The following is a 27,999-nucleotide window of genomic DNA, read 5'->3' on the forward strand; positions in this document are numbered from 1 at the left end:
CATGTATTCAATCAACAAACACAGTTATGCCATTTGCAAGCCCTGTTCTACACACTGATAGTATATCAGAGAGATAAGAATCCTTTCCTGACCTGGGGCATCCAGGCTGCAGAGAAGACAGGGCTACCCACAATTCAGGGTTGAGTACAAAGCAAAGATGGAGAGAGATGTTGAGAACAGTTCTGGGCAACAGACCCACCGGGATGACCCTGGCCACAGAGCTCCTGCCTCGGGCTCTAGGGACGCCTCCTGGGGAGCCCTTGGTCTTCAGGGCTCCCTCCTAACCCAGGCACTTACCTTGAAGACGGCAGCCCAGCCGGCATAGTTGTGAAATCGAACAGGGTGACATTGTAGAAGTGAAGGATGCAGAAGCTGCCCCCCACCACCACGTCCCCAGGACGGTCAAAGCGAGGGGCCTTTCCTGGGGGCCGCCAGCCTATGGGCCCAGAAAAGGAGGCCCCAGAGAGAAAGAGCACGAGGGCAGGAAGCAGGGTGCTCAGCCACATGCCTGCAAGGGGAGGGAACAGCCAGTGACATGGCACCCTGTGTGGACCTGTGCCGCACAGTCACAGGGCCTTTTACGTGAGTGTCAGCCTCAACCCGGGGACCAGGTGGCTCAAACGCTGGGCTTATGGGCCTTGGGGAGAGTGGGGTTCTGAGCTGGGGCTGTTTGGCCACATGATCCCAACTCCATTAAAAGTTTTACCATATTCCCCCTGGCATCCTGACCGCCCTGCAGCCAGGGGCATGGCTCTGGGCATCACCTATCGACTTTGGGGAGGGTAGACAGAGGGTCTATACTGTGCCCTGAGGGACCCACATCCCAGGAGCAGCTGTGCTCAGGATCCTCAGGGCTCTGGGTTGGAGAGAGGCCCCAGGAGGGCACAAGAGGCAAAGAGTCCCTCACCCCTCAGCCCCATCTGGCAGCACCAGAGATGGGGCTTTCACCAAAACTGCAAGTGGCCCAAGGTTACCAAGAAAAGGTCACAGGCAAGAACAGGACATGTTCAGCCCCAGCCGGCAGCACAAGCTGAGAGAGTGAGGCCAGATCCAGCAGGAAGGCTGGGCTCTGAGCAATTCCCCAGCACAGAGCAGGAAAGCTAGCCCTCACAACCCCAAGAGGTGTGGCTGCGGCTCCATGCAAAAGAAAAGATGCTCAACATCCTTAACTATGAAAGACATGCAAAGTAAAACAAGAATATCGGGCCCAGCAGGATGGCACATGCCTGTAATCCCAGTACTTGAGAGGCTGAAACTGGAGGATCACAGGTTCAAGGACAGCCTCAGCAGTGTAGTGAGATCTCAGCAACCTAGTGAGATCATGTTTCAAAACAAAAAAGTAAAAATATAAAGGTGTTGGGGATTTAGCTCAGAGGTGGAATGGCTCAGGGTTCAATCTCCAGTGTCTCACACACACACACACACACACACACACACACACACACAAAAACCACAAGCTGGTTGCAGTGGCACACCCCTGTTATCTTAGAACTTGAGAGACAAGAGGATCATAGGTTCCACAACAGCGCCAGCAATTTAGCAAGACCCTGTTTCAAAACAAAAAATAAATAAATAAAAAGGACTGGGGATATAGCTAAAAGGTAAAATGCTTCTTGCTTCAGTACCCAGTACCACAAAAATTTTTAATTAATTAACAAGATAATTAACCAAAATCAGAAATAGCCAGGCATGGTGGCACATGCCTGTAAGCCCAGCACTTGGGAGGCAAGGGGAGGAGGGCGACAGGTTTGAGGCCAACCTCAGCAACTTAGCAAGACCCTTAGCCTTTTAGTGAGATCCTCTTACAAAATAGCTGAAGTAGAATGCCCCTGGGCTCAACCCAGTATCTCCCCCGCCCAGCAAAAGCCATATAAAGGATTTATGCCCATAAATCAAACTGAGGGAAGAAAACTTATCACTTTGGAGAAAACATCGCTATTAAAATTATCTCAGAGCCGGGTGTGGTGACACACACTTGTAATCCCAGCATTAGGGAGGCTGAGACAGGAAGATTATGGTTCCCGGATTTAGTGAGGCCTTCCACAACTTAGTGATACCCTGTTTCAAAATAAGGAATAAAAAATAGGGGCTGGGGTGTAGCTCAGAAGTAGAATGCCCCTGGGTGGGAGGCCTGGGGGAGACTAACGATTGTTACACAGCACCTATAGCTTGCTAAGCATCTCTGCCCATTTCTCTGGCCCCCACCTTAGTATGTGAGGATAACTCAGATGTCCACCCCAGATGGAACTAAGGAGGTGCTTTCTTTGAAGAAGGTGGTTCTGTTTACAACTGAGAAATGTGGCATGAGATCAGGGTTCCGGACCTTGGCACTACTGACATTTTATTTTTCATTTCTTTTTTTTTTTTTTTTTTGGCGGGTTTTGGGGATGGAACCCAGGGACATTTGACCTCCAAGCTACACCCTCTGCCCTTTTTTTTTATTCTTTATTTTGAAACCGGGCCTCACTATTGACATTTTACACCAAAAACGTCTTTTGGTCAGTAGCTATGCAGTGCATTACAGAATGTCTAGAGGGATCCCAGTTATCTACCAGGTGATACCTATTTCCAAATAAAAACATCTACAGACATTTGTGACTATGAAAATCACCTCCAGATAGTGTCAAAAGTTCCACGAAAGGAGGGAGAGAGCTGGCCTCAAATGAGAACCATGGCATTAGCGAACCCAGGCTTCTAGCTTCTGCAGTTCCAAAGATCCTGCCGGCTGGAATCCACTCAGCTGAGCGTGGACTAGGGACTGAGCTGCAGCTGGCCCTTAACCAGTGATGTCGTTTTTAGGATGTTCTTACCATCACCACAATTTAATTTCAGAACAGGTACACACGCCAGCCAAAGGAGTCCTACTTCTTGTCCTCCCAGAAAAGCATAGTAGTTCTGCATTTTGATTTGTTTTGTGTGTGTGGTGCTACTGAGGATTAAACCCAGGAGGCATTCTACCTCTGAGCTATACCTTCAGCCCTATTTTATTTTTTATTTGAAAACCGGCTTTCACTAGGTTTCTGAGGGCCTCACTAAGTTGCTGAGACTGGCTTGGAACATGCAATCCTCCTGTCTCAGCCTCCCAAGTATTGAGATTATAGGCATGTGCCGCCATGCCCACCCTATTTTTTATTTTGAAACAGGGTCTCATTAAGTTCCTGCGGAGCTTGGTAAGTTGCTGCGGCTGGCTTAAGAACCTGCCATCCTCCTGTCTCAGCTTCCCAAGTACTGGAATAGGTGCGTGCCACCATCCCTGGCTTGCTGATTATTTTTGAAAGTGGGATTTTGAGTTAGATCTCCTTTGGGACAAAGTTGTCTGCTGCTTACAAAAGTTTGGAAACCTCTGCCTGGCTCCAGGCTGATTCCCAATGGATCTAGAGTTCAGGTGGCCTCAACACTGACAACTGTTGACAGTTGGTGTCATCAGTCCAACTCTAGAGACAGCCGAAGTGAAGTCGATGTGGTCTCAAGGGAGATTTCCCAAGTGGATCCCAAGGCAATTTTAAATACAAAAAAATATCGAACCAGGGGACCCTGCCATTACAAGTGCTGGTTTACAGGAAGAATAACAAGCCCCACACACCCTCACTTATTTTCCCACCTGCGGCTCTGGCAGTGAATGCTCAAATGCCACCCTCCAGGGAGCAGCAAGAGGTGACACGGGGCACTGTCCTGACCGCCCCAAAAGAGAGCCGCTTCTGCCCTCCAGGGACTTTCTACCTCCAGGCCCATGGAATAGAAAGTAGGTGTTTACACTCCCTGCAAATGACTTCTCTGTTCACTCATGGGTCCTGCTGCACTGCAGCTCACAAGGGTCAGAACTGGGTCAGTCCACTCACTGATGTGCTCTCTCTCAGTGCCCACGGTGCCTGTGATGCATGGGCAGTCACCAACCACTGCCCAAATGCTGCGTGGTGTTCAATCCCAGCCCCTGTAAGTGGTGCCCTCATCTCCCTCCCCAATTCACACCTCCTGCTTCCTCTTCTCCACTCTGCGCAGTGCCCACCATCCTGAATTCAGTCTCAGCGTCGTGGACCCTCTCTGAACATTTTCTCAGCCTTGTCTAAATTATATTTTAAAAATAAATTATTTTAGCCGGGCATGGTGGCACACGCTTGTAATCCCCGCGCTTGGGTGGTGGAGACTGGAGGATCGCGCAAGTTCAAAGCCAGCCACACTGGCTTAAGAGACCCTGTTTTCAAATTTTAAAAAGTATAAAATAGGTCTGGGAGTGTAGCCTGGAGGGAGAAGGGCTTCCAGGAACCCTAGTACCACCAAAAAAAAAATTATTTAAGCTGGGAATGGTGGCACAAACCTATAATTCCAGTCCTTGGGAGAATAAAACAAGAGGATTTCAGGGTCAAGGACAGCCGCAGCAGCTTAGTGAGACCCTGTGTCCAATTAAAAACGAAAACAGTGTGGGGGTGAAGCTCAGAGGTAGAATGCCCCTGGATTCAATTTCCAGTCTTTCTCACACATACACACACACACACACACACACACACACACACACACACACTATTTAGTAATATGTCTCAAGTATACTATTGTAATGTGCTTATACTTTATCTAAAAGATGATTTGGTGTTAGAATTTGATGTAAGTATATTCCAAATATATGTTGGGATGTAATTATAAGATACATTATTAGTACTTAATATATTTAGTATTGGTACTTAACATAAACATACCTCAACTATACTGAGACATATTTATGCTAAAATCATATTTGTCTGAAACTCAAACTTAACCAAGCATTCTTATATTTTTACTTGCTTAATTTGGCAACCCTATCCTGACACATATTATAAATATATTTACATTAAAAGTGACTTATGCCAGGCATGTTGGCACATGCCTATAATCCCAGTATTTGGAAGGCTGAGAGAGATACTGTACAGATTCCAGAATAGCATATGCTAACCTATTAGTCTCTGTTTGAAAATAAATAAATAGGGCTGTGGGTGTAGTTCAGAGGTAGAAGGCCTGAAAACACACACACACACACACACACACACACACACACACACACACAGACACACACAAAATTTAAATACACTAAATATAGGAAACAGTGATACATACCTGAAAAGTATTCACTGTTTGGAATTTAAATTTAACAAATCATTCTCCATTTTTATTTACTAAATTTAGCAGCACTACTATGGGACAGAAGTTCCACTAAAAATTAAACTAATGCATATATATATGCATATATATATATAATTTTTTTTTTTTTGCGGTACTGAACAGGACCCAGGAGAAGTCTACTTCTAAGCTACAACCCCCAGCCCTTTTTTTAGTCTTTTCATTTTTGAAACAGGGTCTCACTGAGTTGTGAAGGACCTAAGTAGTAGCTGAGGCTGCCTGCGAAAGGCAATCCTTTGTTCTCAGCTTCCTGAATGCTGGGATTACAGCGTGCACTACCATGCCTAGGTAATGCGTGTGTGTGTGTGTGTGTGTGTGTGTTACTGGGGTTCCTGGAAACCCTTCTATCTCCAGGCTACACTCCCAGACCTATTTTTATACATTTTTAAATTTGGAAACAGGGTCTCTTAAGCCAGCATGGCTGGCTTTGAACTTGTGTCATTCTCTTGTCTCCGCCTCCCAAGCGTGGGGATTACAGGCACGTTCCGCCACGACCAGCTATATTTTAAAATTATTTTTAAGCATACTAAATCTGAAGCACACTCATACTGAAAAAGATCATTGTTATTTGAAATTCAAGCCTGAGAATCGTGTAGTTTTTAATTTCTCAAGTTTGGCTAGCCTACATTGGAACATACTTGTAACAGATATATATACATAAAAAAATGAACACACGAGTAAGGGGCACACTTAAAAGAAATTGGAAGGCTGAGACCGGATGATCGTGGTTCAAGGCCAGCCTCAGCTACTTAGTGAGGCCCTTTGCATCTCAGGGAGACCCGGTTTCAAAATAAAGAATAAAAAGTAGGGCTGGGGGAGTAGCTAGAGGTAGTTGCCCATGGGTTCCATCCCCACTACCACAGAAAGAAAGAAAAGAAAGAAAGAAAGAAAGAAAGAAAGAAAGAAAGAAAGAGAAAGAAAGAAAAACAAAGCAGTGTGCGGTGCATCTGGATTTCAGCATTGTAGCGGCTGCGTGGTTCTGGGTGCGCTTGGACAGGGCCCTACACTCCGCTTGCATCTTGCAGTCTCCTACAGGACCAGGCGCATTGCCAGGGCAACCTAATCCCAGGTTTCTGGCCACATAAGGCTTGGAGGGGGCAAAGGAACCTGTCTCAGTCAGCTTCCCATTGGCCCGCAAGCTCAGTGTGTCACAATGCACCCCCTCGGGGTGTTCCTGCCTGCCTGAGGCTTCCTTTGAAACTGCGTGTTCCTCCTGTTTCAGCCTCCTAATTACTGAGATTCCAAGCATGTGCCACCACGCCTGGTTTCATTTATTAATTCTACTGGCATTCAAAATTCTATCGGTTTCTACACTGAGTATTATGTAACCCGTGAATAACAATGGTTTCTACTTCCTTTCCAATCTGGATCCCTTTTACTCCATTTTTCTGACTGTCCAGGCTAGAACCTCCACTACAATATCGAATTCGAGTGGTGAGATCAGACATCCATGCCTTGTTCTGGTCTAAGGGCAGAGCATTCCATTTTTCACCATTAAATATGTTGTTACCTGTAGGTTCTTTAAAGGTGGCTTTCTCCTAGTCTGAGCTGAATGAGAAGTTTTGTTTGTTTGGTTTGGTATTTTCCCCTAGCAGGCATGGGTAAGGTATCTTGACAAATTAGTTCTGAATGCTTAACCATATGGGTTTAACTTTTGGCTTGATAATAAAGTAGTACTGTTTGATTTTTGTTAAAACAACTCTATATCCTAATACTTTGTTTAGTTATTTTATTTTTATTTATTTATTTTTTTATTTATTTACTACTTACTTACTTACTTACTTACTTATTTTTTGTGGTACCAGAGATGGAACCCAGGGACATTCTACCTCTGAGCTACACCCCCAGCCCAATTTTTTGTGTGTGTGTGGGTCTGGGAATGGAACCCAGGGCATCTGACCTCCGAGCTACACCCCTTGACCTATTTTTTTTTAATTTTTTGGTGGTACTGGGGTTCCTTGAAACCCTTCTACTTGCGGGCTATACTCCCAGACCTATTCTTTATATTTTTATTTGGAAACAGGGTCTCTTAAGCCAGCAAGGCTGGCTTCGAACTGTAAGATCCTCCTGTCTCTGCCTCCCAAGCGCGGGGATTACAAGCGTGCACCACCACACCCGGCATATTTTTGTATTCTTTATTTGGAAACAAGGTCTCACTGAGTTGCAAAGGCCATAAGTACCTGAGCATGTCCTAGACCACGATCTTTCAGTTTCAATCTCCCGAATGCTGGGATTACAAGCATGCACCACCACACCCAGCAATCTGGGATAACAGGCATGTGCCACTATGACTAGACTTTTGGTATATAGGCTCTGCACATTTCATTACACAGCATAGGCACTGTCTTTGTTTCTACAGTGTTCTTGACTAGCATTTATTTTGACTTCCAGAGACTAATTCAAAGTGGGCAAACTTTCCATCACTGAGGGAACAATGGAGGCATCCTGGCCCTTTGCAATCGTATGTTGAACAATTTAAACATCATCAACCTGTTTTGACTTATAGGTAGTAGCTTGTTCCCACACCGATTGATATATCATCATCATTATTATTAATATTATTGTATTGGGCATTGAATCCAGGGAGTTCTCTCTCCTAGCTACACCCCTAGCATGTGTGTGTGTGTGTGTGTGACTGGGAATAGAACCCAGGAGCATTCTAACAAAAGGCTATACCCCTAGCCCTATTTTATTCCTTTATTTTGAAAAAGGGTCTCATTAAGTAGCATATGACCTCACTAAGTTGCTGATGTTGGCCAGGAACATGTAATCCTCCTATATCAGCCTCCCAAGCCCTGGGATTACAAGCATGCACCACCATGCTTGGCTTATTTTTAAATAGTCTCGCTAAGTTGCTGAGGCTATCCTTGAACCTACTATCCTCTCATCTCAAGATCTGGGATTACAGGCCTGTGCCACCATGTCCAGTTTAACTAATAGTAATGAAGGGAGTTGGAAATCAGAGTATTCCGTACTCACAAACACCTAAGTGTGCCTGTAAGCTTTTATCCTTTAAAATCAAATGTTTTGTTCTTTCCCTCTGATGAAGGCCTTTGGTGCATAATGAAGTTAGTACCTTGGCTGAAAGCTGTCTTACACTGATGACATTTGGGCTGTCCCTCTCCAGGTGTGCTCAGCAATGCTGAGTGAAGAGCCAGGGAAAGCTCAGCCTTCCCACACTGGTGTGGTTTACACCTCATGGGTTCTCCCATGCACTGTGAGGAGGGAGCTGTGGCTAAGGGCTTTCCCGCATGTGTTACAATTGTAAGAGTTCTCTCCAGTGTGTCCTTTTGTGTCAAAGATGAGGGGCCACTAAAGGCTATCTCATGCTCATCACATTTGTAAGGTTTCTATCCAGTATGTGTTCTCTTGAGCACATTAAGATCAGAACTTCTGGGAAGACTTCCGGGAAGATGCCGACGGAGAAAAGCGGGGATCATGAGCCCCACTAACAACCAATCTTTATTCCCACAAAATCAGTGCCTTTCATAGCCAGAAAACACCATCAGCAGAGAAACAAAAATGTAATTACAAGGGACAGAGAAAAAGAGGGCTGGAAAAACGAGACACCAGAAAGAAACCAGACTGCAGTGCTGCGGCCGGAGCCACGGGGCAGAACAGAGGGAGCCATCTTCCCTTGCAGCACCAGGCCCTAGAAAGAGGAGAACTCAGAATGGAGCTCAGAGCCGGAGAGGAGATACACTGTCCTCACGCCCGAGGACGCAGCAGCACCTTACTGCTGGCGGCAGCGGCGAATTCACCGGATGGCTCCAGACCAACGCACTCAACAGCCCACCAGGCTCCAGAGTGGAGCAACAGACAGCGAGCCGAGGTGAGCTGCTGCAGATCAGCTGGGAGGAATTCAGCAGATTTTTCAGCGCAGGGAGAATCTAAAGCTCCCAGTAGCTGGGCTCAGCACACCCTGCAGGGACTCAGAGCGGAGCTCAAAATGAAAAAAGAAATACACCAGCCTCACGGCCGAGAGTGTGGCTCGGCGCCATATTGCCACCAGTGACAGCAGCAGCAAATTCACCGAGTCCACTACAGCTCCTTCAGTGCACTCAACAACACTGAGTCAAATTGCGGCCTCTAGAAGAGAAATCCCAGTACTGCACTCCCAGGGACTTGACCCAGTGGGGGAGTGGTGGGGGCAGAGATATCACACCATAGGAGAACGCCCAACGTGGCACCCACCATGGTCTAAAGCAGCCTCGATTGACTCCCCCCTGGGTCTGAGACGTTGCAATACAACCCAGTAAAGGAGTAGTGGGAACTGAGATACCACAGACTCGAGATCCAGAGCACCTTAAGTGAAGTCGTAGTGACCCAAGGGAAGAACCCAGAGAACGCACAAACTTCCAAAATCATGGAAAAGGGGAATAACAATGGAGCAATGAATGCCCACAACCCCACAACATCAGAACCTGATAAAACAGAAATTCAGAGATTTATAGAAGATCAAATCAGGAAAATAACTGTAGAAATAATAGAGGTGCTTCAAAAAGAATTCAGAGAGAGCCAAAAAGAGATAAAGGATGCAATTAATGAAGTAAAGGCCTCAATTCAAAGTACAAACAACCGATTCGACCACATGTAAAATAGAATATCACTCCTAGAAGATGATCAATCCAAAAATAAATGCATAGTTTCTAATTTAGAAAAAAAAAATCCGACAGCAGGCATCTGACATTGAAGAAATATGGGCCCATTTTAAAAGAGCTAACCTAAGAATAATTGGAATAGAGGAGGGAAAAAAATGTTGAAACCAAAGGGATCAACAATCTCTTCAAGAAAGTAATAGCAGAAAATTTTCCAAACATAGAGCAAGAGCTCGATACACAGATCCTGGAAACTTATAAAACTCCCTTTAGATAGGATCGGAGAAGAGGATCACCATGCCACATAATTGTCAAAATGACCAAAGTGGAAGCCAAGCAGAGAATCTTAAAGGCAACAAAAACAAAGGGCCAAGTGACATTCAGAGGCAAACCAATTAGAATCACTCCAGACTTCCCTAACCAAGTCATGAGAGCCAGAAGGGCTTGGAGTAATATATTCCAAACTCTGAAAGAAAACAACTTCCAGCCAAAAATTTCCTACCCAGCAAAACTTTTTATCAAATTAGATGGAGAAATAAGAAGCGCGGGTATTACAAGCGTGCACCACCACGCCTGGCAAGTCTTCCTCACATTTACCCCACGCACAAGCTTTCAGGCTTTATCCCAAGATTACTAGTATGTATGCTGTTATGGATTAAACTGTTATGGTTTGTGGAACGGTTCCCGGGGATCTCTGTTAGGCTCCTGGAAACTGTTCCCTTAACTGCGGGTCCTTGTCCAGACTGAGGATGGATATACACTAGTCTGGACTCTTGCTGAAGACTTAACTGAGTTTATTATTTAAAAAATAGAAATATATTGCCGGGCGTGGTGGTGCACGCTTGTAATCCCCGTGCTTGGGAGGTGGATACAGGAGGATCAGGCTGGCTCGGAGCCAGCCGTGCTGGCTTAAGAGACCCTGTTTCCAAATAAAAAATATGTCTGGGAGTGTAGCTCGGAGATAGACGGGCTTCCAGGAACCCCAGTACCGCCAAAAAAAAAAAAAATAGAAATATAAAGTTGGACGTGGTGGTGCACGCTTGTAATCCCTGTGCTTGGGAGGCTGAGACAGGAGGATCATGAAGGTTCAAAGCCAGCCTCAGCTACTTAGTGAGGCTCTCGGCAACTTAGCGAGATCCTGTTTCCAATCAAATATAAAATAGGTCTGGGAGTGTAGCCCAGAGGTAGAAGGCTCCTGGGTTCCATCCCCAGTACACACACACACACACACACACACACACACACACATACACACATGATAGAAATACAGAAGATAGTTACAGCCCTATACCATCTCGGGATAGTATGGGGGGATGGCCCAAAACAAGGTCACCAAAGATTCCTGGACAGAGAGTACTTTTATATCCAGTACTTTAGATCCACCCTTTCTCCAAGGCAGGGGACAGGTCTTTTAATAGACCAGCTCTGTCTCTGCAACAGACCCCTACACCTTTTGTTACGCTCCAAAATGTATTAAGTTGCTTATTAGGAATCTGGGATTCCCCCACAACCTTGAAGAAGTTCACTTCTCTTAGAAATGTAAAGTCCTAGGCTTTTGGGCTCCCATTCTCCTGTTAATTACCTTTGGTGCCTAGAAATCTGCAGCCCTCTCCTTCAAGATCCTGGCTTTTTTTTACTACCAAAGATATATTTTGAAATTTGAAAATCTTTCCCAATACGGGTACATTAACACATTTTGAAGCCTCTTTCCAATACTGGTACGTGTGTGTGTGTGTGTGTGTGTGTGTGTGTGTGTGTGTCTGTGTGTGTGTGTTTGTGTGTGTGTGTGTGTGTGTGTGTGTGTGTGTGTGTGTTTACCGGAAATTATACCAGAGATATTCTACCTCTGAGCTGCACCCCTAACCCGTTTTATTTTATTTTTTTTTTTTTGTTTTGCAATAGGCTTTCTCTAGGTTGCTGAGGCTGTCCTTGAACCTGAAATCTTCTTGTCTCAGACTCCAAATTCTGGGATTACAAATGTGCTCCACCATGCCTGGCTTAGAATGGGTTCTTTCTTTGTGTGTGTTTTGTGTATGGTACTGGGGATGGAACCCAGGGGCCTTCTACCTCCGGACTACACTCCGAGACCTATTTTATATTTTTATTTGAAAACAGGGTCTCACTAAGGTGCTGAGAGCCTCACTAGTAGCGAGGCTGGTTTCAAAACCATGTGATTCTCCTGTCTCCTACTACATTCAGAGAATAATTAGAAAGGCAGCTAACTTCCTTCAGAAAACAATGAAGGCAAGAAAACAAGAGAGTTTTAAAGGTGAGGGGAAAATGCTAGTTTTTACATCCTGGAAAATATGCTTTAAAAGGTCAAGCCATTTACGATCTAGTCACAATACCTCCCAGCATGAAAACTCCACATCCAGATGGCTGCGGTCACCACATATTTAACTGGAAGTGAGCAGGACAGGCAGGGCTGTGGGCTCACAAGCTAGGAGGCACTCCCAGCCTTGGGGAAGCGAAGGGATGAGCCAGGCCGAGTCCAGGCGCAGCCGGTCAGGAGGAGGGGAAGCTGCTACTCGCCCCAGTCTGAGCTGACAAAAGCCTGAGAGAAGGTGCTGAAGTCACTGCAGCCGGGACCGAGGCCTCTACACAAACCTCTGCGCCGGCTCTCGCCCATGGGGCCTCGACAACCATGTCACCCCAACGGGCCGGCGCCGCCTTGCTCCCCAGCAGGAAGAGCTGGGCGGACAGGCTGAGCGTCCCTTGGTGGCCTAGCGTGGGCTCTGACAGGCGGCACTCAGGCAGGACCCCCAGGGCCCCTGCCCCGCAGGCAGTCTGCGCGGGTCTGCTGCCCCCTAAGGGAAGGACTACCACGACAAGAAGCGCCCGTGCTCAAAGGGCCAAAATGAGTGGGGCCCGGGGACTCCAGCGCATCGACTCGCAGACGCAGAGAGGATTCAGGAGCTGCAGTCCTTCTGCCCGGCTGTCAACCGGCCTGCGGGCTGCGCAGACTACAATTCCTGGAAGAGGAGGCAGTGCGGAGGGCCACCTCATGGGAGCGCACAAGGGGCCTTGCGGAGGCTGGGTCCTCAGGGACGTGTGATCCCCTAGCAAGGCCTATTTGATGAAAGGAAAGATGTGTCCCAGTAAAATCCCGGCGTCCAGACCTCCAAAATCAGGCTGTCCCGGATTCAGAGAGTCCAGAAAGCTCAGGCATGGAAATTCCGCCTGTTCCGAGCCTTGTACTACGTTTCCCAGAGGGCGCTGCCGTTCCACTCACTCTCTAAATACTGAAGACCACTTCCGGTCGCGCGACCTTTCGGGAGTTGTAGTTCGTGGTTCTGGTCTCTAATTTAGAGCGCCCTTCCAAGCTACTGGAGGCAGCGCCGGACTACATCTCCCAGAAGGAGCTGCGGCAGCAGGTGCAGTCTGAACCCCAGAGTGGTGTTTGAGGGCGGGGCAAGCCCAGCTTTACTAGCTGCATGCCTGCTTGCCCCCTACTGGCACAGAGTCCTTCTGTCAACCAAATAAACACCAACTGGCCAAAGGTGAGAAAGACTTGTGTTTATAAGTGATGCCCTAAGCTGGGCATGGTGGCCCACGCTTGTAATCCCAGCATTCTGGAGGCTGAGACCAGAGGATTGCGGTTCGTGGACAGCCTCAGCTATTTAGTGATGCCCCCCTGTAACTTAGTGAGACCCTGTTTGAATATAAAGAATAAAAAATAGAGCAGGAGGTGTAGCTCAGAGGTCAAATGCCCCTGGGTCCATCCCCAGACCCACAAAAAAAAAATAAAAAAGTGATGCCCTTATCTGTATGTTTCTGTTTCCCTGGATGCATGATAAAGAGGCACCACTTGGCCGGGGTCAACGACCAGCATCGGAGCCTGCCGTGAGGCAAGGCCAGTGGTGGGGCCTCGGAGGCCGGGATTGGAGCCTACCGAGGGGTTAGGCCGGTGCCGGTGCCAGCGAGGCTGGAATCAGAGCCTGCCATGAGGAAAGGCCGGTGCTGGTGCCTTCGAGGCCGGGATCGGAGCCTGCCGAGGGGTTAGGCCGGTGCCGGGGCCAGCGAGGCCGGAATCAGAGCCTGCCATGAGGCAAGGCCGGTGCTGGGGCCTCCGAGGCCGGGATCAGAGCCTGCCAAGGGGTTAGGCTGGTGCCGGGGCCAACGGCCGACATCGGAGCCTGCCATGAGGCAAGGCCGCTACTGGGGCCTCCGAGGCCAGGATCAGAGCCTGCCGAGAGGTTAGGCCGGTGCAGGGGCCAGTGAGGCCAGGATCGGAGCCTGCTGTGAGACAAGGCCGTTGCAGGGGCTGCCGAGGCAGAGATTGGAGCTAGCCGAGTGGTTAGGCTGGTGTGGGGGCCAGCGAGGCCAGAATCAGGGCCTCCCATGAGGCAAGGATGCTGCTTTAGCCAGCAAGGTCTGGATCATTCCACAGGGTAGCCAGGCCACTACTGGGGCCATCAAGAGTGGGATCAGTACTTGCAACGCGGCATGCACAGAGATATATCACAGAAAATAAAAACCAGATGCTTCCCCTAATAAGCAATAACTAGGAGGAAAGGGGCATCAGGAAGAGGTCGAGCTATAGAAATGGCTCAGCAACTGAGTGAGACCCTGTTTCTAAATTTAAAAATATAATATAAATAGGGATGGGAAGAAAGCCTCTGAGTTCCACCCCAGTACCACCAAAAAAAAAAAAAAAGAAAAGAAAAGAAAGAAAGGAAGAAAAGAAAAGAAAAAGAAAGAAAAAAAAAGACTAAAAACTAGGGCTGGGGGTATACTTCAGAGGTACAATGCCCTTGAGTTCCATCCCCAGTACTGCATAAAAAATGTTTAGAAAAAAAAACAAAAGATAAGGGCCATTTTCTAACATAACCATCATCCCGTTACTGTCACTAAAAAGAAATAGCAATGACTTCTTTACATCATTGACTATTTGGTATTCCAACATGTAATTAACTCAGTTTTAATATTTTTCTTGTGCTTTGTTTTGTTTTATTTTGGCACTAGGTATGGAACCCAGAGGAATCTGTCTCCAAGCTATACCCCCAGCCCAATTTATTTGGAAACAGGGTTTCACCAAGTTGCTCCCAAGTACTGGGATTAAGAATGCACCACCATGCCCGGCTTAATAGTTTTTAATAAGAAGATAATAAAAATCCACAGCTGGGCATGGTGGTGCACACCTGGAATCACAGTATGTGAGAAGATAAGACAGGAGGATCAAAGGTTCAAGGCCAGCCTCAGCAAGGTAAGAAACAAAATAAAAATTAAATGAGCTGGGGGTTTAGCTCAGATGTACAATGCCCCTGGGTTCAATCACCAATGCCACAAAAAAGAAAAAAAAAAGAAAATTCACCCTTGGTAATTGATCGATAATCTTTTTTTTTTTTTAGTGCTAACATTGAGATATAATTTACATACCATACAACTCACCTTTTGTGTGTGTGTATTGTGGTACTGGGGATGGAACCCAGGGACCTTCTACCACCAGGCTATACTCCCAGACATATTTTATATTTTATTTGGAAACAGGGTCTCTTAAGCCAGCTGAGGCTGGCTCCGAACCTGCGTGATCCTCCTGTCTCCACCTCCCAAGCGCAGGGATTACAAGTGTATGCCACCACGCCCGGCAATACAACTCACCTTTAAAGTGTGCAATTAAATGTTTTTAGTACATTCACAAAGTTGCACACTCATTGCCAAAATCTATTTATTTATTTTATTATTTTGGTTGGGATAGAACCAAGGAATATTCTACCTCTTAGCAACACGCATGGCTATTTTTATTTTAAATCTCACTAAATTGCTGAGGCTGGCCTAGATCCTCCTGTCTCAAACACCCAAATACTAGGATTTCAGATGTGCACCACTGTGCCTGGCTGCAAAATCCTCATCACTCCAGAAATAAATATTGCATCCCTCAGTTATCACTCCCAATCTCAAATTCCTCCTCTTTGTAATCAGGAAACCCTAATTTATATTCTGTCCCTGTGAATTTGACTATTTGGGATATTACATATAAATGGTTGTGTGTACTGCTCCTGCATACATGTGTGTGAGTGTGTGTGTGTTTCTGGTGATGGAACCCAAGGGCATTCTACCTCTTAGCTACACCCCCAGCTCTATTTTATTCTTTTATTTCAAACAGGGTTTCACAATGTGGCAGGGGGCCTCACTAAATTGCTGAGGCTGGCCAAGAACCTGCGATGCTCCTGTCTCTGCCTCCCAAGTACTGGGATTACAGGTTTGCACAACCACATCCAGTTTAAATGGACTCAACAATATGTGGTATTCTGTGTCTGGCTTCCTTCTCTCACCAAGTTTTCAAGACTGATCCATATTGCAGAGCATTAGTATTTTATCCTTTTCCTTCTTATCCCACCCACCGTGGTACCTACAATTGGACCAGATGCATTCTACCTCTCAGCTACACCCCAAGCCCAATTTTATTTCTTATTTGGAAACAGAGTCTTGATGGGTTGCTGAGGGTGTCCCTAAGATGCTGAGGCTGGATTTGAACCTGTGATCTTCCTGTTTCAGCTGCTCAAGTAGTGGGATGACAGGCGTGTACAGCCAACACACTCTACTGCTATCGTCCTGTTCATTGCAAATAACATTTCTTTGATGGATATGTCACATTTTGTTTATCCATTCATTAGTTGATTTAGATAGTTCCCTCTTTTTGTGTGTTGAAAGACTCTCTGAATATTTATTTATACTTTCTGTGGACATTGTTTCTGTGGAGATATATATACTTTCTGTGGATACATATATATATATATATATATATATATATGAGTGAATTTACTAAATCGCATGGCAAGTCTATGTTTAACCTTTCATAAAAATGACAGTCTTCCTTTTTACATACCTGCCTGCCATGGGTGAGGGTTTCAATTCCACACATCCTCCTGACACTTGTCATTATTATCATTATCATTATTATTACTATTATTATTATATTACCTCATTGCCCTTGTCTAGTTTATTTGCTAGTTTCTTGGTTTTTGGTACAAGGATTGAAATCAGAACATTCTACTTCAGCTACAACACACGCACGCACACACACACACACACACACACACACACACACACCACCCCTTATTTCTTATATTGATTCTGGGTCTACGTAGCCTTGGATCCATGATCGTACTCTCTCCCATGTACTGAGGACAAACACATGTGCCACCGTGCCTGGCTCCAACTTTTGAATTGTGAACATTTCAGAAGAGCATACAAAGACAATAGCCTGTCTTGTTCTGTGAGTCTCCTTTTCTCTTGCCTTGTCTTCTAAGTCTCCTTTAATCCACACAGCAACAAAGAGCCCAAACCCATGGCCCTTAGGTTTTCGGTGAGGATGGGCTCAGGAGGCTTTTGGCGTGGATCTGCGTAGACGCCTGCCCGGCGGCACCTCTTCCCGTCTCTCCTGCTGACCCTGGCGCCCTTGCCTTACCCAGGCCAACGTGTTCTGCTCAGGCTTCAACAAGATGATGTAGCACTTGGGGAGGAAGATGCCACCCAGAAGCCCTGCCGTGGAGGCCAGGATGGAGAAGATCTCCACGGCCACAGTGGCCGTGCCACGGGCACTATAGTACAGGGGCAGGAAGGCCACCCAGACACTGCAGAACAGCAGCATGCTGAAGGTGATGAACTTGGTCTCGTTGAAGGCGTCCGGCAGACCCCTGGCCAGGAACGCCACACAGAAGGTGCCCCCCGCCAGGAGGCCCAGGTAGCCCAGCACGCAGGAGAAGGCCACACCAGAGCCCTCCTGGCACTGGAGGATGATGTAGCTGGGCGCAGAGTCCAGGTCCCTGGCAGGAAAAGGCGGGGAGGTGCCCAGCCAGACCCCACAGAGAACCACCTGAACCAACGAGGCCACCAGGACCAGCGAGGTGGAAGTGCGGGCTCCCAGGCACACCTGGGCCCTGTCCCCTGGCCTGCTGACCCTGAAGGCCAGGACCACGGTCAGGGTCTTGGCCAGGATGGAGGAGACCGCCATGGTGAACACCACCGCGAAGGTTGTCTGGCGCAGGAGGCAGGTGGCGGCAATGGGACGGCCCAGGAAGAGCAAGGGACAGAGGGCACACAGGCACAGGGTGGCCAGGAGCATGTAACTGAGACCTCTGTTGTTGGCCCTGACCACAGGGGTGTCCCGATGCCTCAGGAATACCCCGAGCACCAGCGCTGCCAGGCCGGCCAGCATGACGGCCACCAAGGCCAGCGTGAGGCCCAGGGGCTCCTTGAAGGCCAGGAAGCTCTCTGTCCGGGGCAGGCAGCTGTCTCTCCTCTGACTCGGGTGCTGCTCCTCAGGGCACTGGAGACACTGTTTCATGTCTGCGGGAGACACAGGGATGGTGTCTGCCATGCGCGTGACAACACCGGCGCCAAGAGGGGAACTCCCTTTGCCCAAGGCTCTTAAGGAGTTTCTCAGCCATCAGTGTAGTTGAGCATCACTCTTGAGTTACCAGTGTGGGGATGGGTGATATCAGAACCTGAGGCACAAGATAGAGCACCTGCTCCATATACATATATTTAGGGACTTTTTGTTTTTCTTCTTTCTTTTCTTTTTCTTTTTCTTTTTCTTTTAGTATTTGGGGTAGAACTCAGAAGTATTCCTATTCCACCTCTGATCTACATCACAACCCAGTACTATTTTTTATTTTTTTATTTTGAAACAGGATCTTGTGCTGAGCATGGTGGCTCTTACCTATAATCCCAGTACTTGGGAAGCTGAGACAGAAGGATCACAGGTTCAAGACCAGGCTCAGTAACATACTGAGACAACAACTTAGTGAGAACCTGTTTCAAAAAAGGAAATGAAAAGGGCCAGGCATGGGGACATAGCCTTGAAAGTCCAGCACTTGGGAGCGTGAGACAAGAGGATCGCGGTTTGCGAACAGCCTCATCTACTACTTAGTGTGGCCCTTTGCAATTCAGTGAGACCCTGTTTTTTAAGAAAGAATAAAAAATAAAAATAGGACTGAGGGTGTAGCTCAGAGGTAGAATGCTACTTGGTTCCACCCCCAGTACTACAAAAAATAAAGATAGAAAGGGTTGAATGTGTACCTTGAAGCTATAATGCACTGGGCTCGAAGGGATTGGGGAAGGGATTAGGGAAGGGAAGGGATAGGGGGAAGGGATTGGGACACAGACACACCCCACTGGATGAAGAAGGCACCCAGGGAGAAGGTGACCATGCCCTTGAAGGGGAGAGCTCCAAGAAAACCAGCCCTGCCTCCGACTTCCAGCCTCCAAAACTGTGATAAATTATTTCTGTTGCTCAAGTTACCAAGATCAGAGTATTTTGCTATGGAACACGCACTGGGATGGAACACGCACTGGGATGACTCTCACAGACATAATATAGAGGAAACTGTGGGACACGAAAGAGCACTCACATGTGAGGCCAGGGACACAGAGCGCTCAGGAGCTGGGAGCTCACTGAGACACGCAGTGCTGGCTCATGTATCTGTGTGTAGGGGGAAATTCAACCAAGAGGTACCTAAAATTGACTTAAGTGCATCCTGACCAGTGAAAACCACAGAAAACTGGATTTGGTGCAACAGCTGTTAGGCGGGGAATCGAGAGGCTAGTGGTGCCCAGTGGCCCCTCAGACTCCGCCTCACGCATGCTCACCTCTTTGGTCTGCAAACTGTCCCTCAGGGCAGGGTCTGCACTCGAAACAGCAGTGGGGGGCTCCTTGTCGGGGTGTCTGGCTGAACCCTGGAGCACAACTCTCACTGCACACAGAGCTGGGCACCTGGGGAGGAGGAGTGGGTGTCACACTGGTCATCCAGAGGACCATGCACAGGGGGACATGAGCACATGTCATTAAGGACCGACCAAGCGGGGCGTGGTGGTGCACACTTGTAATCCCGGCGCTTTGAAGGCTGAGACGGGATGATCTCAGCACAGGTTTGAAGCCAGCTCTGATGGCTTAGGAGACCCTGTTTTCAAATTTAAAACATATAAGAAATAGGAGTGTAGCCTGGAAGTAGAAGGGTTTCCAGGAACCCCAGTAACACACACACAACACACACACACACACACACACACACACACACACACACACACACACACAAGGGACAGACTGAGCACCAGAATCCTAGGGAGGATGAGGAGGTGTTACCAGTGACCACCTGGGGCACTGGGGACCTGGGGACAGAGAGCAGGTGTCACCAGGGACTGGGGCTTCGGGCACCTGGGGAGCGTGAACAGGTATCATCAGTGGCTGTCCAGGGCCCGGGGCAAGTGCTGGCCGAGGCAGAACAGGGTCCTTTCTACCCATGAGATGAGGCACCTTTGGGGGAAACATCATCTCTGTCACATCAGAAGCCAGACTGGAGAGGCCCCCATGAAGGTGTGAGTGAGTACACCCCAGGAGGCTCCACCTGGCTCACCTGGCTGGTGGTGGCAAAGCTAAGAAAACACTGTGAACTGATGCATTTCTAGTCTCTCTGGGGCTCCCGCAGCAAGTCACAGGTGCTGAACACACACGCACGCACACACACACACACACACACACACACACACACACACACACACACTGGACTGCTGAATGGACAGTGGCCTCCATCTACACAGGGCCTGCAAAGGGATGGTTCTGCCTTTCCTCCCCAGCCCTGCTCCCCTCCAGGAAAGCATTACTGAAAGGGAAGTGGGGTGAGAGGGCCTTCAGGAGAATGCTGGGTTCCCCTCTCTTCAGGAGAGCACAGGAAACCCACCCCCGCTCGAGCTCCCTGGAAGGGAATTCAGTTCATCCTCTGAACTCTAAGCACCTGCCCCTTGGTTGGAGGCATCTGGGAATGGAGCCTGGCTCCCACATGGACACTCCTAAGGCCACCATGGACTACTGCTGCTGCCGAGAAGAGCTGGGCCAGGCCGTGCTCCTAATGACAGCCAGAGAGCTGGGATGTTTTCTGAGGCCCAGAGTAGACACTGAGACACATCCATTCCAAGACAACTACATTTCTTAATAGATAAAATAAGAACACCTATTCTGCCCACCTCCTAGGTATCCATGAGGCCATGTTTGGCATAGTGTAAAGCTGCCTTTCCATTCACCTCGTGTGTGTGTGTGTGTGTGTGTGTGTGTGTGTGTGTGTACACTACTGGAGACTGAGTCCAGGGCCATTCTAACTCTGAGGCACACTCCCAGCCCATTTTATTTTTTATTTATATTTATTTCTTTTTATTATTTATTTATTTTACAGTACTGGGGATGGAACCCAGGGGCATTCTACCTCTTGAGAGACACCCCCATCTCAATTTTTTTATTCTTTATTTTAAAACAGGGTCTCACTGAGTTGCAAAAGGGCTCACTAAGTAGCTGAAGCTAGCTACAAACCAAGATCCTCCTGTCTCACCCTCCCAAATGCTGAGATTGCAAGTGCACCACCACACCCCATTTTTTAAAAACATTCTCACTAAGTTGTGGAGGTCCCTGCTAACTTGCTGTGGCTGGCTAAGAACCTGGTATATTCCTGTCTCAGCCTGCCAAGTACTGGGACTACAAACATGCACCATCACACCCAGAAAACCATTCACCTCTTGAATCCTGGGACTCCTGTAAGCACTCTACCACTGAGATATACCTTCAACCCTTTTTATGTTTCATTTTGAGACAAAGTCTTGCTAAATTGCCCAGACTGGCTTCAAACCTGCTATCCTCCTGTCTCAGCCTCCCAAATTGCTGTGATTATAGCATGTGCCACCAAGGCCAGCTGATATTTCCTGTTTTTTTTTTTGTTTGTTTGTTTTGTTTTGTTTTGTTTTGTTTTTTGCTACTGGGGATGTGGGGATTAATCCTCTGAGTAATATCCCCAGCCTTTTACTTTTAGTTGAGAAATAGGAGTAGTGAGATTACAGACGTGCACCACCACATCCAGCAATAGTTTCACTGTGAGCTGAGTAAATGCCTTTACCCCTCAACGAAGACTTTACTGCAGCTAAATAGCATTGCTCAGCTCACCCTGACCACATTCATCTTGTGCATTGATAGGAACAAGGACCCTGGCCACTGAGTGTCCCTCCAATCTAATGCTCCAGGACTGGGGTGCTCCATGCACCCAGGCCACTCACCTGGAGATCCTCCTTCAGGTGGATGGTCATTCTGCTCCCCAAATTCGTATGAGGGTCAATCATGCCTATGGGGATCAAGCGGAACAGGCCTTCAGGAGTCTTCTGCCCCTGGAGAACGTCAAATTTGGAAACCAAATCTCCGTTGGCATCAAACCTTATCTCGCTTCCATCAGGGGTCCTGAAGGGCACCTTCCTGAGGGGACGAAGAAGCTGAGGAAAGAAGAGTGACTCTGTCGACTTCCGAAGCCCGTTCCTAGGGCCTGTGCTGTCACCTGGGACCTCTGTATTGAGCAGATGAAGCTCTGGTTGAAGCTGACTTGCCCACAGTAACAGGGGACACCCAGACCATCATGTTAACTTCCTGTGTGTGTGTGTGTGTGTGTGTGTGTGTGTGTGTGTGTGTGGTACTAAGGGTGGAACCAAGAGACTTTCTACCTCCGGGCTATACTCCCAGACCTATTTTATATTTTATTTGGAAACAGGGTCTCACAAAGTAGCCGAGGCTGGCTTCGAACCTGTGCGATCCTCCTGTCTCAGCCTCCCAAGCGCAGGGATTACAAGCGTGGGCCACCACACCCGGCTTTTAACTTCTTTTAAACTAAGAAAAAAAGTAAGTTGTTTGTGTATGTGTGTAGGGGGGTCATTCTACCTCTGAGCTGCACCTCCAGCTCTTTTTGTTTTTTATTTTGCCCTCACTAAGTTGCACAGGGCCTTAGTAAGTTGCTGAGGCTGGCTGCTAACCTTTGGTCCTCCTGTCTCAGCCTTCCGAGTACCAGGCATGTTCCTGGAAAGAGAGAAAATGTAATGCAGTAATAGTGAATATATAGTTGGGGGTAGTGATGGATGCCTGTTATCCTCGTACTTGCGAGGCAGAGATAGGAAGATTGCAGGTTTGAGGTTCAGCCTGGGCAATGTAGTGAAGCTCTCAGAAACCTAGTGAGCCCTGTAAATAAATAAATATAAATAGATAGATAGATAGATAGATATGATAGATAGATAGATGATAGATAGATAGATGATAGATAGATAGATAGATAGATAGATAGATAGATAGATAGATGGCTGACGGTGTAGCTTGGAGGTAGAATGCCCCTGGATTCAATCCCCATCACCACTTTTATTTTATAACAAGATGGTCATGAACTTAAATTTTTAATATTTTGTGTGGAAAGAATAACTTTTATTTCCATCTTGAATAATTATCATGCCATTATTTAAACATGTACCAAAAATCCTGAAATAATTTAAGCCAGAAGGCACAAATCAAAATATTAACTGTAAAAGCTTAAATGAGAGAATCAAATATTTGAACAGTAACAAGAAATTATGAACAATTTCTATTACCAAATAGTCTGCTCAAAGACCATAGTCTTTTCTTATAAAATCTATAGCTTGGAGCCAGGCATGGTGGTGCATGCTTGTAATCCCAGCACATGGGAGGCTGAGACAGGTTTGAAGCCAGCCTCACCTCACCTAGTGAGGCCCTGTTGCCAAATACATTATAAAAACATGTCTGGGAGTATAGCCCAAAGCTAGTAAAGCCCCTGTGTTCCACACCAGTACCATAATTAATTAATTAATTAATTAATTAAAAACTACGGCTAGGGGTGTACTTGGAGGTACAATGCTCTGGGTTCCTGACCTACTACTACTACTACTACTACTACTACTACTAATAATAATAATAATAATAATAATAATGATAAGGCTGGAATACCCCTGGATTCAACCCGAGTACTAAAATCAAACAAACAAAAAAACCTAGTTTAAGCTGATTCCAAGGTTTCCATGATAAAAATGATACTGAAAATTTTCTTTTAAAATATTGATTACAGGCGGGCGTGGTGGTGCACGCTTGTAATCCCCGCACTTGGGAGGCAGAGACAGGAGGATCGCGCAGGTTCGAAGCCAGCCGCGCTGGCTTAAGACACCCTGTTTCCAAATAAAAAAAGTATAAAATAGGTCTCAGAGTGTAGCCCGGAGGTAGAAGGGTTTCCAGGAACCCCAGTACCACAAAAACAAAACAAAACAAAACAAAAACTTAAAAGTAAAGTGGCATCTTCATAATGTGATGGAGAATTTTAAAATACATCTTCTGAGAACAATACCATTTATTACAGAGGCAACCTACATATTAGCTCAGAACTAGGTTACTGTCTTACTTACTTACTTACTTACTTACTTACTTACTTACTTACTTATTACTTACTTACTTACTTTTTTGCAGTACTGAGGATGGAACCCAGGGGCATTCTACCTACAAACTACACCCTCAGCCCTATTTTCCATTTTTTTTTTTATTTTGAAACAGGGTCTCACTGAGTTGCAAAGGGCCTCACTAAGTAGCTGAGGCTGTCCACAAACCATAATCCTCCTGTCTCAGCCTCTCAAATGCTGGGATTACAAGAATGTGCCACCACACCCAGCTAAGAACTAGGGTTCTAAATGAACCTTTTTTCAAGTATGCATAATATTAATAAAGTAAGGTATTTTTCTCTTATGTACTTCAATATGTGTTCTCCAATGCACAACCATGTTGAATAAAAGGATAATCATAGTTTTCAAAAACAGTTTTCAAATGTATTTATTTCTCACTTGGTATGGAGGATTGAACCCAAGGCGTTCGACCTCCAAGCTACACCCCCAGCCCGATTTTATTTCTCATTAAAGTCAGGATCTCACTAAGTTGCTGAGAGCCTCTCTAAGTTGCCAAGGCTGGCTTTGAGCCAGGTATGGTAGCCCATGCTTGTAATCCCAGTATTAGGGAGACTGAGACAGGAGGATCACATGTTCGAGACCAACCTCAGCAAGTAGTGAGATGCCCATCAACCTAGTGAGATCCTGTTTCCAAATAAGAAATAAAATTGAGCTGAGGGTATAGCTTAAAGGTAGAATGCCTCTGGGTTTAATTCTCAGTACCACATAAAAAAAGAAAGAAGGAAATACTCCAATGACCAAGAGCAGAGTAAAGACATTAACATCTAAAGCCTATTATTTCAAATAAAAAACAAAACTTTTAGCCAGGTTTGGTATTTCAAAATAAACAATAAAAAATAAGGTGGGTGTGTAGTTCAGAGGTAGAATGTCCCTGGGTTCAAACTCTAATAACACACACACACACACACACACACACACACACACACTCACTCACAAACACATGTTAAGCTGGGTGTGGTGGCACATGCTTGTAACCCCACTATTTGGGAGGCTGAGACAGGAGGATCACAAGTTCACAGCTAGACTCTGCTACTTAGTGAGGCCCTCTGCAACTTTATTTTGAGACCAATAAAGAATAAAAAAATAGAGCTTGGGGTATAGCTGGCACATAGAATGCCCCTGGGTTCAATCCCCTGTACCACACACACACAAAAATTATTCAGTCTCTTACCTGAAACAATTAAGATCATAATAAATAATGGGTAAAATAAAACACTCAAGAAAACCTATCTGAAAAAACTTTAAAAGTATATATATATGTTTAATAGCCATATGGTTTTAGCTTTATCATCTAGTTTAATTTTATAAATCAAAAGATATTTTCAGTCAAGTTTGCTGAAAAATACATGAACCCAAGAAATTTGTTTTGTGATAATGGGGGTGGAACACAGGGGCTTTTCTACCACAGGGGCTCTACTTCCAGATCTATTGTATACTTTATTTGGAAACAGAGTCTAAGTTGCTGAGAGCCTCACTAAGTAGCTGACGCTGGCTTCAAACATGCACGATCCTCTTGTCTCAGCTTCCCAAGCGTTGGGATTACAAGCGTGTACCACAATGCTCGGCCCAAATTTCTTTTTAATGAAAATGGACTCAAAACTTTTCTACACAGAGCTGGGCGTAGTGGTGCACACCTGTAATCCCAGTACTTGGGAGGCTGAGACAGGTGGATCACAGTTTGCAGATAACCTCAGCTACTTTGTAAGGTCCTCCACAATTTAGTGAGACCTTGTTTCAAAATAAAGAGTAAAATATATTGCTGAGGGTGTAGCTCAGAGATAGAATGCACAAACAGCAAAAAATAAATAAATTTTCTACAGAAAAACATTTCTTTGGGAATCTCTTAATGCTTTGGAAGTTCCAGTAAATACAAACAGCTTTACCATTATAAGCTATGATTACCTCCCAAATTCCTGTATTTTTTTTTATCAAGGAACAAACTCAGTAATGGTAAAATGCAGCTCAGTTTGCAGGGCTTCCTCTGGCAATGACTGAGTCCTTGCCCTCCAACACATTCAGAGGGGAGGCCAAACGCCAGCAGGGCCTCCACAGACTGCTCCCTCCTCCCCAGGCACCAGAAGACACCCAGACCCCTCAGGCAGATTCAAGCCTCAGCAACTTAATGAAACCCTCAGCAACTTTAGTGAGGTCTTGTCTAATAAATAAATAAGGCTGGGGAGTCGGGCATGGTGGCCCACACTTGTAATCCCGGCATTCCGGAGGCTGAGACTGGAGGATTGCAGTTTGTGGACAGACTCAGCTACTTAGTGAGACCCTCTGCAATTTAGTGAGACCTGTTTCAAAATAAAGAATAAAAAATAGGGTAGGGGGTGTCGCTTGGAGGTTGAATGCCCCTGGGTTCGATCTCAGACCCGCAAAAAGTAAATAGAAAGAAATAAAGAGAGAGAGAGAGAGAGAGAGAGAGAGAGAGAGAGAGAAAGAAGGGAAGGAGGGAGGGAGGGAGACAGGGAGAAAGGAAGGGAGAGAAAGGGAAGGGAAGGAGGAAGGAAGGAAGGAAGGAAGGAAGGAAGGAAGGAAGGAAGGAAGGAAGGAAGGAATAATGCTAGGGGTGTAGCTCGGAGTTAGTGTGTCCCTGGGCTTAGTCCACGGTACAAAAATTAAAAAATAAAAATCTGTCTCACCTGCCAAAAAGCCAATGACCATCATTGTCCTTCTGGCTTACAACCTATGTGTCTCTGGCCCTTGCAATAGTGCCTGTCCTATGGTAGAGGCCCAGTTAATCTGAGTGAAGGGCATGAAAACACCCCTTCCTTGGTCCCAGCCCTCCACTGTCTCCTCACCAGCATGCCCCCAAGAGATCCCTCTTCACCTCAGGGCCTGGGACCCCACCTTCACCCCATCTGGTAGACTTGGAGAGAAGCCCTCTTGCTGCCGTTGTCTCCCAGTCCACCAGGAGCTGCTGGGTCAGAGACTCTGTGTTAACCACGTGTCCATCCCCCACCCTGCCCTGAGTGACCCACTCCACACGTTCCCGCTCACCTGCCAGGGCTGCAGGTGCCGAGGGTCTGCACACGTCCCGTCCCCCTGCTCGCAGGCCAGCAGGTTATGCAGGGCATGGGCGATGCTATAGACGGCTGTGTATGCAACATCCACTTTATTCACTTCCTGGAAAGGGTACTCCTGTCCTCTCAGACTTTCATTCCCTGAGCAGAACTGAACATCCCCTGCCACTGTGCTGTTCCTGCGTGGCCATGTGCACCCAAAGGTAGCCTCCCAGAAATTCTCCAAGAACATATCTTCTGGGGTCCGGCTGGGGTGCAGGCGACCAAAGAACTCATAGAACCCAGGCACCTGACTTTTGTGGTGCCTGAGGCCAAAAGAACCTTGCAGGACCTGGGAGACCCCAGGCATGGTGAGGGCTAGCGCCAAGTGAAGAATGTCGTTGCTGACCCACACCTGGCCTGAGACACGGAGACCCAGCAAACCCTCCAGGATGAGCAGGAAATTTGAGTTGCTCACAAAAATCAGAACCCCTGTGGCAGTGCCACCCTGCATCCTCTGCACGATGGCTTCGATCTTCTCCAGGGACTCCTGAGAGGGGACGTGGAGCAGGAACTCGATGCACACACCTGCCTGGCCCAGCTCCCGGGCAGCCAGAGAGCTGGCCTCCTGCCCAAAGTCGTCGTCCTGGGCTAGAATGCCCACCCAGGACCACCCAAAGTGGAGCACCAGCTGGGTCACCACGTGGGAGGATGTGAGGTCACTGGCATGAGTTCGAAGGAAGGACGGGAACTGGGTCTTGTCACTGAGGATGGGCAGTGTGGATGCGTAGCTGATCTGCCAGGGAAGGGCCGGGGCAATAAGGAGAAGGGTGAGAGCCTGGACTGGGCACGCAGGATCACCAGGCTCAAATAAGAGGCAGTGGGCACACGAGTGCGAGGACGGAATAAGGGGAGCTGGTTCACCCAGTGGCCCTGGACAGGCTTCCCTGATTTGTCCCAGGAAGCCCTACATCCTATGTGCATCCTTGGGCCAC

At 47.0% G+C, this 27,999-nt stretch overlaps 2 protein-coding genes across 2 annotated transcripts in view; both read right to left on the reverse strand.

Annotated features, from left to right (window-relative positions):
* Nucleotides 1-27,999, reverse strand: part of LOC308268689 (vomeronasal type-2 receptor 26-like) — a gene marked incomplete at both ends in the record, with an annotated part of 44,256 nt that overhangs the window by 11,828 nt on the left and 4,429 nt on the right. The window lies entirely within an intron of this gene.
* On the reverse strand, nt 294-27,988 carry LOC308267893 (vomeronasal type-2 receptor 26-like; the record flags this gene model as incomplete). The annotated part of the gene is made up of 9 exons (XM_080702843.1): nt 294-508; nt 908-920; nt 17,158-18,062; nt 18,862-18,904; nt 19,341-19,464; nt 19,834-19,859; nt 21,786-21,978; nt 26,965-27,800; nt 27,893-27,988. The coding sequence occupies 9 exons, from the start codon at nt 27,986-27,988 to the stop codon at nt 294-296; spliced, it is 2,451 nt and encodes an 816-aa protein (XP_080558969.1).

Source organism: Muscardinus avellanarius, assembly GCF_963383645.1.
Source record: "Muscardinus avellanarius genome assembly, chromosome: 10".
Taxonomy (NCBI): Eukaryota; Metazoa; Chordata; class Mammalia; order Rodentia; family Gliridae; genus Muscardinus; species Muscardinus avellanarius.